General features: G+C 38.8%; 1 protein-coding gene across 1 annotated transcript in view; it reads left to right on the top strand.

Annotated features, from left to right (window-relative positions):
• Cfap58 (cilia and flagella associated protein 58) overlaps positions 1-12,769 on the top strand; it is a 103,478-nt gene that overhangs the window by 13,796 nt on the left and 76,913 nt on the right. The window contains exons 7-8 of the mRNA XM_046450449.2: positions 427-586; positions 10,171-10,253. Of these exons, the coding sequence (XP_046306405.1) occupies positions 427-586; positions 10,171-10,253 (243 nt within the window). The remainder of the gene's footprint in view (positions 1-426; positions 587-10,170; positions 10,254-12,769) is intronic.

Consider the following 12,769-nt stretch of genomic DNA (forward strand, 5'->3'; position numbering starts at 1 on the left):
AACTCCATGGATCCAAAGGAATTTCTAAATATTTTATAGCATGTTAATGACCTTCTCAGAGAGACTACTTTGTAAATCCATGAAAATTGCTCATCAAATACAGCCTCGGTATGCAAAATTTATATATTTGTGACACGCATGGTTCAGCATTCTCCTCTTATTTGATTGCACAATTAGATGGTAACTGACAGCACCAGATTTTATCTGTCTTTTCATTGTTTTTATTTTATATGGCCACATATTTTATTGAGAAAAAAGAACTTTTCACTTTCTCTCAAACTCCAGCAGCGTGTGTTTTGATATGATCCCGTAGGAAAAAGCTGGCACTCACACTGGAAGACCTTCTCTGATTGATTCTGCCCCCATTCAGCTGCTGGCCCTTTATGGACTTTGTGTCCTAGTTGATTTCTCTCTCACTAATGACAGGCCAAAGAGGAAGAAGTCCATCAGATGCGCCTTGACATTGGGAAGCTCAACAAAGTCAGAGAACAAATCCATAAGAAATTGCACCAGATCGAAGAGCAAAAGGCAGAAGTAGAACAGCACAAAGAAACCCTAAAGAATCAGATCCTGGGATTAGAGAGAGGTAAACCATCTTGTGCTTTGGCTTATTAACTTACATCTCACTAGGGCCTGATGGCATCGCACAGCCCAGGGCTCTGTGCGTACAAACACAAACCATGCCAATTGAAATCAAGATGACAAACTGGCAACCAGCAGTAAGAAGGAGCCGTCATTCTGAATACCTTTAACTCTCTTACCTCAATAAATTCTTCCACAGGTTCTATTGTCCCAGTGTAAAAACAGCCCAAAGTATTAGTCAGCACTTGTCAGTTCTGTCCATAGAGGATAGGAGATACGTTAAAATCAATGTCCTTCATTAACAGTATCTGGGACAATATTGTAGATAGCACTCAGCACATAGTAAGTACTTATTAAATGTCATGTGTTATCATCTGGATGCATGACTATTTTCTGATAAGAATGTAATTACTAATATGGTGTCCTGCTCAAGTTTGGTATGGCAGAAACAGCAGTGGACTTGGGGACAGAAGCTCGGTATGAATTCTGACCATGTGAAACAGGAACACTGTGTCTTGCTGACCTCTCACGGGCTCTGAATGAGTTAACATATATAAAATCATAGAAGTCTACAATGCCCCATTGGGGTAAGATCTAAATCTCCAGTTAAGATTACTGGAAATATTTATCATTTAAGTCTTTGATAAGTGTAGATATTTTTCCTTCTAAAACATTAGGAAATAATCTTTTATTGAGTTGGTGGAGTTGTGGATTATCTTCATTTCTCCATTCGTCCATTCTATAAATTGAATGCAGGCTGTGGCAGGCTTTCGGTGAGAGAGAGCATCTGCCCTCAGGGTACCTATGGTCCAGCACAATTATGCAGTCTAATGTTTTTGGTGACAGGAAGAAAAATGGAACTGTTAGAGCATGTGACTGGCTGACTGACCATCAGAACACTCCCACATTTCCATTTCTGTTTTTTATTTTTGGTACTGGGGAATTGAACTCAGGGGCACTCAACCACTGAGCCATATCCCCAGCTCTATTTTGTATTTTATTTAAAGACAGGGTCTCACTGAGTTGCTAAGTGCTTTGGCCATTGCTGAGGCTGGCTTTGAACTCATGATCCTCCTGCCTCATCTCCTGAGCTGCTGGGATTACAAGTTTGTGCCACCGTGCCTGGCTCCATTTCTGTATTTTTGCTTACAATAGTTCTGCACTTTGAGAACAAAACCTGTCTTTCATCCTGAAGTCATTTTTATAAAAGTTGTCAAGTTCTCTTCTATGGTTATTTCATAGATATTAAGAGTGTCATTTTTTTTCAAGGACTTTTTTTTTTTTTTTTTGAGACCACGTCCTGCTACGTTGCCCAGGCTGGTCTTGAGCTTCTGGGCTGAAGTGATCCCACCCCAGCCTCCTAAGTAGTTAGGACTACAAGTGTGCACCACTGAGCCCTGTGAGATCTCTTTCTTTTGATGCACTTGACCAAAGAGTGGCATTGCAGGCTGAAAATGTAGCTCAGTGGTTGAGCGCTTGCCTAGCATGTGCGAAACCCTGGGTTCCATCCCTAGTACCCCAAAAACAAAAGCAGCATTGAGCATAATGGTTGGGAGCATGGGTCCTCCCTGTGTTAGGATTTTCTTCCACAATGAACTGAAAAACTACTAGAACTAACACAGGAGTTCAGTAGGCTGGCAGGTTATAAGCTATATAGATATCAACAATTGTTTTTTTTATGTCAAAAAATCAGAATATATGATAGAAAATCCCCATTCACAATAGCAACTAGAGCAATAAAATATCTGAGTAAAATTACCAAGATACCTGCATGATCTATGTATAAAAGCTACAGAATTCTGCTGGGGGGGGGGTATTAAAGAAGCCTTGAAAAATGGAGATATATACCGAGTGGATAAGAATACTTAACATGATAAAGATATAAATCTATCCAAATCCATCCATGCATTTAATACTTTCAGTATTAAATTTCAACGAGTTATGTTACATGGAACTTGAAAACATTCCAGAGTTCCTCCAGAGAAACAAATGTTGACAATAGCTATAGATTTCTGGAAATCAAGAATGACAAGGGAACACAACTTTAAAGTATCATATTACCATTTAAATCTTTGAGAAGTGTGGATATTGAAATGTATTATGATATTATAAAGCTTCCATGATCAATTATTTTTTCAATGGAAAAAATTGGTGGAAAGGCCAGAAAATACCCCAAAGTATTATCAGAGATAAGGTCGTATTTTGTACTAATCATGTCATATGGATTACTTTGAAAATGTATGCATGGCAAAAAGCTACTTTTTGGGAAAAAAAAGTTAATACCAGATGTTGAGACCATAAAAACCAAGATGAGAGATTCAGTGAAATAAAAATTTCTGTTTAGCCAGGCATAGGGGTGCATGGCTCTGGATTTAATCCCTGGTACCAAAAAGAAAAGAAAGGAAGAAAATTTTAAAAAAATCACTTTAGCAAAAGACTGTATAAATAAAGGCAAATTGGACAAAACATTGTCAAAGCATTTATATCTTTATTGTATATAAAGAGCTCTTAAAAATCCATAGAAAGATAAGCAATTTCATGAGAAAAAAACTGATAGAGAAAATGTGGGAAATAAGAAAAAGCAGAAATATAAATAAGTAGTTATTAAATGTGAAAAAATGATCAACTTTAGTATCCATCACAGAAATGTAAATGTAAGTGAAATACTGACATACTGGCTTTTTTTTTTTTTTTTTTTTTTGTACTGTGGATTGAGCCCTGGGGTACTTAACCACTGAGCTAGGTCTTTTAATTTTTTTAGTTTGAGGCAGGGTCTCAATAAATTGCTTATCTTGCTAAGTTGCTGAGGCTTGCCTCAAATTTGTAATCCTCCTGTCTCAGACTCCCAGATCTCTGGGATTATAGGTGTAACTCACTGTGCCTGACAACATACTGGTTTTAAAAACAATCTATCACACTGTCAAAGATCAAAGAGAATGATAATACCTAGTGGTGGTTAGGTGTCTATTTAAATTGCTATTAATTTTCTAGAAGAAATTTGGCAGTCAGAGAGAAATATCTTAAGTAAGTCCCATTTGTTTATTCTTGTTATTAACTCTTGGGCTATGGGCGTCCTATTAAGGAATTTGGAGCCCGACCCCACAATATGTAGATCGGAGCCAACTTGATTTGATATCAAGCTCTTTGATCCATTTTGAGTTAACTTTTGTGCATGGTGAGAGAAAGGGGTTCAGCTTCATTTTGTTGCATATGGATTTCCAGTTTTCCCAGCACCATTTGTTGAAGATGCTATCCTTCCTCCATTGCATGCTTTTAGCCCCTTTATCAAATATAAGAAAGTTGTAATTTTGTGGCTTGGTCTCTGTGTCTTCTATTCTGTACCATTGGTCCACCTTCCTGTTTTGGTACCAGTACCATGCTGTCTTTGTTACTATTGCTCTGTAGTACAGTTTGAAATCTGGTATCGCTATACCTCCAGATTCACACTTCCTGCTTAGAATTGCTTTTGCTATTCTGGGTCTTTTGTTTTTCCATATGAATTTCATGATTGCTTTATCTATTTCTACAAGAAATGCCGTTGGGATTTTGATTGGCATTGCATTAAACCTGTAGAGAACTTTGGGTAATATCGCCATTTTGATGATGTTAGTTCTACCTATCCATGAACAGGGTATATTTTTCCATCTTCTAAGATCTTCTTCTATTTCTCTCTTTAGGGTTCTGTAGTTTTCATTGTATAAATCTTTCACCTCTTTTGTTAGGTTGATTCCCAAGTATTTTATTTTTTTTGAGGATATTGTGAATGAAGTGGTTTTCCTCATTTCCATTTCAGAAGTTTTGTTGCTGATATACAGGAATGCCTTTGATTTATGCATGTTGATTTTATATCCTGCCACTTTGCTGAATTCATTTATTAGTTCTAGTAGTTTCTTTGTAGACCCTTTTGTATCTTCTAGGTATAGAATCATGTCACCTGCAAATAGTGATAATTTAAGTTCTTCTTTTCCTATTTTTATGCCTTTAATTTCTTTTGTCTGTCTAATTGCTCTGGCTAGTATTTCAAGAACTAAATTGAATAGAAGTGGTGAGAGAGGGCATCCCTGTCTTGTTCCAGATTTTAGAGGGAATGCCTTCAGTTTTTCTCCATTTAGAATGATGCTAGCCTGAGGCTTAGCATATATAGCTTTTACAATGTTGAGGTAAGTTCCTGTTATCCCTAGTTTTTCTAGTGTTTTGAACATAAAGGGATGCTGTACTTTGTTGAATGCTTTTTCTGCATCTATCGAGATGATCATATGGTTCTTATCTTTAAGTCTATTGATGTGGTGAATAACATTTATTGATTTCCGTATATTGAACCAGCCTTGCATCCCAGGGATGAATCCTACTTGATCATGGTGCACAATTTTTTTGATATGCTTTTGTATTTGATTCACCAGGATTTTATTGAGAATTTTTGCATCTAAGTTCATTAGAGATATTGGTCTGTAGTTTTCTTTCTTTGAAGTGTCTTTGTCTGGTTTCGGGTGATGTTGGCCTCATAGAATGAATTTGGAAGAGCTCCTTCTTTTTCTATTTCTTGAAATAGCTTGAAAAGTATTGGTATTAATTCTTCTTTGAAGGTTTTGTAAAACTCCGCTGTATACCCATCCGGTCCAGGGCTTTTCTTGGTTGGTAGTCTTTTGATGGCTTCTTCTATTTCTTCCTTTGTTATTGGTCTGTTTAAATTGTGTGTGTCTTCCTGACTCAATCTGGGCAGATCATATGACTTAAGAAATTTATCGATATCTTCACTATCTTCTATTTTATTAGAATATAGGGTTTCAAAATACTTTCTAATTATCTTCTGTATTTCTATAGTGTCTGTTGCGATATTGCCTTTTTCATCTCGTATGTTAGTGATTTGAGTTTTCTCTCTGCTTCTCTTCGTTAGCATGGCTAAGGGTCTGTCGATCTTATTTATTTTTTCAAAGAACCAACTTTTAGTTTTATCAATTTTTTCAATGTTTTTTTTTTTTGTTTCAATTTCATTGATTTCTGCTGATTTTAATTATTTCTTGTCTTCTACTACCTTTGCTGTTGTTTTGCTCTTCCTTTTCTAGGGTTTTGAGATGTAGTGTGAGTTCATTTATTTGTTGGTTTTTTTCTTTTTTTGAGGAATGAACTCCAGGAAATGAGTTTCCCTCTTAAAACTGCTTTCATTGTGTCCCATAGATTCCGGTATGTTGTATCTGTATTGTCGTTTATCTCTAAGAATTTTTTGATTTCCTCCTTTATGTCTTCTGTAACCCTTTGATCATTCAGTAACATATTATTCATTTTCCAGGTGATGCAGGATTTTTCCTTCCTTCTTTTATCATTGATTTCCAGTTTCATTCCATTATGATCAGATAAGGTGCATGGTATTATCTCCACACCTTTATATTTACTAAGAGTTGCCCTATGGCATAATATATGGTCTATCTTTGAGTAAGATCCATGTGCTGCTGAGAAGAACATGTATCCACTTGATGATGGTTGATATGTTCTATATATGTCGGTTAAGTCTAGGTTATTGTGTTATTGAGTTCTATAGTTTCTTTATTCAGCTTTTGTCTGGAGGATCTGTCTAATGGCGAGAGTGGTGTGTTGAAGTCACCCATAATTATTGTGTTGTGGTCTATTTGACTCTTGAACTTGAGAGTTTGTTTAATGAACGTTGCAGCACCATTGTTTGGTGCATACAAATTGATAATTGTTATGTCTTGTTGGTGGATGTTTCCTTTTAACAGTATACAGTGTCCTTCTTTATCCCTTTTGATTAACTTAGGTTTGAAGTTGATTTTATTCCATATGAGTATGGCCACTCCTGCTTGCTTCCGAGGGCCATGTGAGTGGTATGATTTTTCCCAACCTTTCACCTTCAGCCTGTGTATGTCTTTTCCTATCATATGAGTCTCCTGAAGGCAGCATATTGTTGGATTTGTTTTTTTAATCCAGGTTACTAGCCTATGTCTCTTGATTGGTGAATTTAAGCCATTAACATTTAAGGTTACTATTGAAATATGGTTTGTACTTCCAGTCATGTTTATTTATTTATTTATTTTAGTTTGGCTAGTTTTTCCTCTTTGGTTATTTTTCTCCCCCTTTACTGAGATACCTCCCACTGTTAGTTTTGGGTGCTATTTTTCAATTCCTCTTCTTGTAGTATATTGCTCAAAATGCTTTGCAGTGCTGGTTTTCTGGCTGCAAATTCTTTTAACTTTTGTTTATTGTGAAATATTTTAATTTCATTTTCAAATCTGAAGCTTAATTTTGCTGGATACAGTATTCTTGGTTGGAATCCATTATTTTTCAGCATTTGAAATACGTTGTTCCAGGATCTTCTCGCTTTCAAAGTCTGTGATGAAAAATCAGTCATTAACCTAATTGGTTTACCCCTGAATGTAATCTGCCTCCTTTCTCTCATAGATTTTAATATTCTCTCCTTGTTCTGTATGTTGGCTATCTTCATAATTATGTGTCTTGGAGTTGGTCTATTACGGTTTTGAATGTTTGGGGTCCTGTAGGCTTCCAGGATTTGGCAATCCATTCCATCTTTCATATCTGGGAAGTTTTCTAGGATTATTTCATTCAATAGATTGTTCATTCCTTTGGTTTGAACCTCTATGCCTTCTTCTATCCCAATGACTCTCAAGTTTGGTTTTTTTATGACATCCCATATCTCTTGGATAGATTGCTCGTGAATTTTAAGCATCCTTTCTATGTTGACTATATTCTTTTCAAGTTGATAAACTTTGTCTTCATTATCTGATGTTCAGGCTTCTACTTGATCTAGTCTATTTGTAATATTCTCGTTTGAGTTTTTAATTTGGTTTATGGTTTCCTGCATTTCTAGGATTACTGTTTGATTTTTTTTTAGGATCTCTATCTCCTGGTAGAGTTCCTTCTTTGCAATTTGAATTTGCTTATGCAATTCATTTTCAAAGTATTCTTTCATTGTTTCAACTTGCTGTCTCATGACTTCTCCTAGATTCCATTCCATCTCAGTCAGGTATGCCTTGAGTTCTTTCTCTGTCCATTTTTCTGATGCCTCTAGGTTCTCCTGTAGATTTAGGTTGTCCTGCATTGTTTGTAATCCTTTTTTCCCTTGTTTTTTTCATGTTGTTCACGTTACTTTCCAACTCTGTTTAACTGCTGTGTTTCTGTTTTCTCCTATAAATTTGTTTTGGTTTTGTATATCTCTGTGGTCTCTACTTTGTGGTGGGAGACTATGCCTAGAAATGTTGGGCTTTATTGAACTTTAAAGCTAATTCATTCAATTCATAAAATGCTTCTGAATTCTGTATGCATATAGTGATCTGTTGTTTGGTCTTAGGACTTTATGTTTAAGTTAGGTGCTATGATGGTATGAGGGTTAGTATGTCTTGGCTACTTTGGACGATTGCTCTACTGAAGGGGGATATTAACAGGCGATTGGATCAGGGTGTTTGGTAGTAGCTAGGTATTTAGGAGCCCTATAGACAGCCTCGAAACATTCACCTATTTGCATTTAGACAATTACACTTAATGGAAGACGTAATGCTAGGGATGAAAGTTGGGGGGTAGGGGAAGGAAGGTGCTCTTAAAAAGAAAGAAGGAGAGAGAGAGAGATAGATTAGAGGAGAATGGAAAGAACAATAAAATTTGAAACGGGAAAGAAAGCAAGAAGGAAAAGGGGAGAAAAGAAAAAAGAGAGAAAAAAAATTGAAGTCTTAGAGATCCATTTTCTTCTCTTCCAGTAAGTGGAGCTGTGCCCTCCGAGCCGAGCTTCTGCCCTCTATGTGCTGACAGCAATCCCTGTAAGGCGGCTCCTGGGAGTCTCTCAATCCTGTTAGTCCAGAGCCGTTTCACTTCTCTGGCCCCTCCCCCCCTTCCTCCTGCCAGCCAGCCAGCCAGGTCCTGTTCACCGGAGGCGGTTCCCCAAGGATCTGGTTACACTTGCAGCCCCACCGCGTGTCCTATTTCCCGAACGACTGAGCACTCTCTCTGTCATTCATCTAAGCCCCAGTGCTGTGGAGCAGTGATCTGGGAACCAACAGTTTAATTTTTCCAGACCCCTTTGGTGGGCACGCCCCCGGAAACTGGCGGCTAAGACCTTGGGTGTCGCCGCTGGTCGTAAGGAGAGTTGGGGATCGGGAATCCCCTCTGCTTCCCTACAGACACGCCCCCAGAGAGATTCCCGAGGTTTCCCGGCTGCTTGTATCTGGAGGGGGTGGGAGTCACACACCTGCTAAAGTGGATTCCGCTGGGAAGGAATTCCATTGGCCGAACTCCGGTGACGTCACCTCTCTGCTATGGTGGGCCCCAGGCTCCTTGCTGGAGTGTCCGAAGGGAGGGGTGGGACTGGTCTGTCTCTGGTTGGTTTCAGTTCCTGGTTCGCTATTTCATGAAGGCTTGGCTAGAGACCTCTTCCTAGAGTCCCTGCGCTGCTCCTGCTAAGCTGCGCCTTGGAGGCTAGCCCACGGTCGCTGAGTTGTGCGGGCAGCGGCTGGCGGGTCTGGACCTCTGCGCCGCGTGGCGGAGATTCACTCGTCTGGGGCAAACTGTCACCTCCAAAAATCCTACTAATTCCCGGCCAGTCTCTCTTCAGTGGAATTTTGCTAGGAGTTTCTCAGCAGGTAGAATCTAAGCGTATCCATGCGTCTCTCTGACCCCGTTATTGAGGAGGTACTGAAAGTGCTGCCTCCCCGCCCGCCGCCATGTTGGATCTCTCCAGTAAAATCGAGAAATATCTTAAAAAGAAAAAAATCTAAGGGCTAGGATTACAGCTCAGTGGTAGAGCGCTGGCCTAGCATGTATCAGGACTGGGTTCAATCCTCAGCACCACATATAACTAAATAAAATAAAGGTACTGTGTCCATCTACATATAAAAAAGAAATTTTAAAAAAATCCAGGACTTCCTCCATTAGAGGAGCAAATGAACAAGAACTTTAACAAGGTCATTGGTTATAATCATTAAAAAAAACAAAAAAACAACTTAAATTTTAAAATGGAGGCTTGGCAAAATAAATTATGCATTTTATTATGTAATGAAAAACCATGGAGTTATTAAAAAAGTGTAATGCATGTGTATAATAAGGAAAGGCATTTAGTTTATATTTGTTAATTATAAAAGCAAGCTACAAAATAACGTGTCTAGTATGGTTCCCTTTCAGCGTGTGTGTTTGTATATTTGTTTACATTTACATGCATATTTTCATAGGAAAAAGTGAAATTCCAAAATCTTAAGTAGATTCTGGTTGAATTATATTTTTTCCCTTTTGTTTATCTGTTTTTCTACTTACTGATATAATAAAAACGATTTAAAGAGCAAGGACTTTTTGAAGTCAGAGAAGCCAAGCTTCTCATCTTAACCCTGTCACCTCTTGGCTGAGAATCTTCTCATCTGGCTTAATCTGTCTAAGCCTCAATTTTTTTTTTTTTTTCTTTTTAGTGTGTGTGTGGGGATGACTCCTCACTGAGTTAAAATGAAGATCACATATCACTCAACTAATAGTGGTTTTATAGCTACAGACAAACACATAAAGCTGTTTTTGTACGACTTTGGCAGATTCTCTCTTAAGCTGACCCTGCATTTATTATTATTTTTCTCCCTGACGATTTAGAGGTGGAGGCTTCAAAGAAACAAGCAGAACTTGATAAGAAAGCCATGGATGAGCTTCTGAGAGAGAGGGAAATACTAAATAAGGTGAGTTTGTTACAGTAACAATGGCGAATAAATGTCTTTCTTTAGTGCTATTATATCTGCCTGCAACCAGTTGAATGGGGAAAGAAAACTCTGAGGCAAACAAAGGTAGATTAGACTAAATAATAGTGCTCAATTTCCCCCTAAGCAGCTGCTCACAGTCTACCGTTCTCTGGCCCTGAATGGAAACTGCATTATCAGGGGAGAGCACAAAGGGACTTTGGAGAATTAGCATATAAACCAGCGGGGATTTCAGAGTGTTTTGCAGATTCTGTTTTCATTACTGGTGTGTTATTTGGCATCTTAAGCCGTTGATCAAAATTTCTGAATTTAATATCTATAATCTACAATTTAGGCTAATCCAAAAATTATAAGTGCAAGGACTAATTAGATTTTTACTTTGAAGGCTTAGGGATGAAAATGGCAGACAGTTATAGAAAAAGTCTAACCTCTCCTCCATCTATCCTTGCTGGATTGTTGTAGGTTTTTGTTTTGGGGCCTTGTCCCTCCGGTCTCTTGAGGTTGTTGTAGAGGTCCAGAGCTGAGGGGTTGGGGAAGCCTAAAGACCTGGAGGCTCTCCACTGAAGGCAGGGCCCTCTCTTTCTTCCTTCCAGAGGAGTCCACTGACAGTCATTTAGATGGACTACTTTCAAGGATTTAGGGCAAACTTTCCTGCCCAAGGGTTTCCTGGGAAGCCACAGGTGTGCAGGGGTGACCAGGACAGTGTGACCTCATCACAGTAGAAGTAGCCTTTGTTCACTCTGACTTGAATCATTCCTTTCCTTTAGGTTTCCCAGAATTGAATAAATGTGAACAAAACAAACTATGCTTCCCTTTAAAGTAGACTACTTAGGAAATCTCCGGAAATAGCAGGAGATTGCTTCTTTTCATGCTAGGCACTCATTAAGAAAATCATTCAAATTCTTTCCCCCTATAATCCTGGAAATTATTCCGTTAAGCTATATATGTATACATATTAATCATACTATTGGATTTAGATTTTTAAATTAATTATTTTTGATTTTGGTACTGAGGATTGCACTTGGTGGGTGCTTTACCACTGAGCTACCTCATCAGTCCTTTTTATTTTTTATTTTGAGACAGGGTATTGATAATTTGCCTTTGATCTCGCTAAATTGCTGAGGCTGCCCCCAAACTTGTGATCTTCCTGCCTCAGCCTCCCGAGTTGCTGGGATTACAAGTGTGCACCACTATAACCAGCTTTTAAATTAATTTTTAACATGCACAACATTTAATTCATTTTTATTTTTTATATATTGGTAAACAACTAATAGGTTTTATGTCACAATAGGACATGTAGCACAACAGCAGTTTTACATTCATTTGTTTGCTTTAATTAATGTTGTTTCCTCCTTTAGGGAAGGGTGTATTTTCTAATTATTTTTCCTGGCCATTGTAATCTTAGCACTGGGCTCTGCAGGTATGCAATCAACCTGTATTGATAATAAATTCTTTCCTCACTGATTTGAAATGCCATCTTCACTGAAAGCATGAATGACATAGTTTTGACAGGCAGCAACATGGAGATTTTGTGGTTCTTTCATTGTTGTGTCAAAGTGTCTGTCTTTTACAGAATAAATGTCTATCAAACACCTGCAAACAAAGTTGACCTTTTCTGTTTTCTGTGTCATTACACAACCAATGTTTTATGGGCGGGTATTTGACCTGTTTAGAGGGGAGTGGATTTTGGACCTAGCTGCAAGTCTGGGTTAGCTACAGATTTGAGAAGGAACTGTAAGAAGCTTCAGGATACAGGGGCCTCAGGAAATGAGAGGATCCTGGCCTGGAATCAGTTCTTGGGAAGAAAGGCTTCTCTCCCCACCACTAGACTTCCTGCAGAGTTCCTGCTTCCTCCCAGGGAAGACTGTCTCTCTGTTTGCCAGTCCATATGGCCATGACCAACAGCTGCCAATTTTTCCTCTTCTACAGAGAAAGCCTAGGACTGGGGGTGCAGCTCAGTGGTAGATTGTCTGCCTAAGAGGCACAGGCACTGGGTCTGATCCCCAGCACCACACAAACACACACGTGCAGAGAGAGAGAGAGAGAGAGAGAGAGAGAGAGAGAGAGAGAGACTAATGAAGGCTCTATTTCAAAAGTCCCTGGCAGGGTCATTCAGTTGTGGCTAGTGTGATGAACTCACCCTTCCTTTTTTCCTCCCTCCTTCCCTCCTTTCTTTTATTCATTAACTGGTATTAATTGTACAAATTAATGGGTTTCACCGTGACATTTCCACACATCTCTGTATCCTGCGTGGATCACATCTTCCCTCTTTTCGACTCTGTCTGGCCCTCCATTTCTCTGCACCTCCCCCATGTCCCCTTCCCAGGAGGTGGACCCTCCTGTTGAGCATGGCTGCTGGGATGCACGGCTGTTCACTCCACATTAGAGGATATTGGGCAGCCCCGAGGCATGTTTCCATTTTGGTACTGGAGATCAACACATAACTTCCCCCCCTAAAAATGTAGGTGCCTGTGTCCCATTCTAGATCCACCAAATCA

This window comes from Marmota monax, unplaced genomic scaffold (assembly GCF_021218885.2).
Source record: "Marmota monax isolate L192 unplaced genomic scaffold, Marmota_monax_Labrador192_F-V1.1 WCK01_AAM20220418_F8-fsc00004, whole genome shotgun sequence".
Classification (NCBI taxonomy): Eukaryota; Metazoa; Chordata; class Mammalia; order Rodentia; family Sciuridae; genus Marmota; species Marmota monax.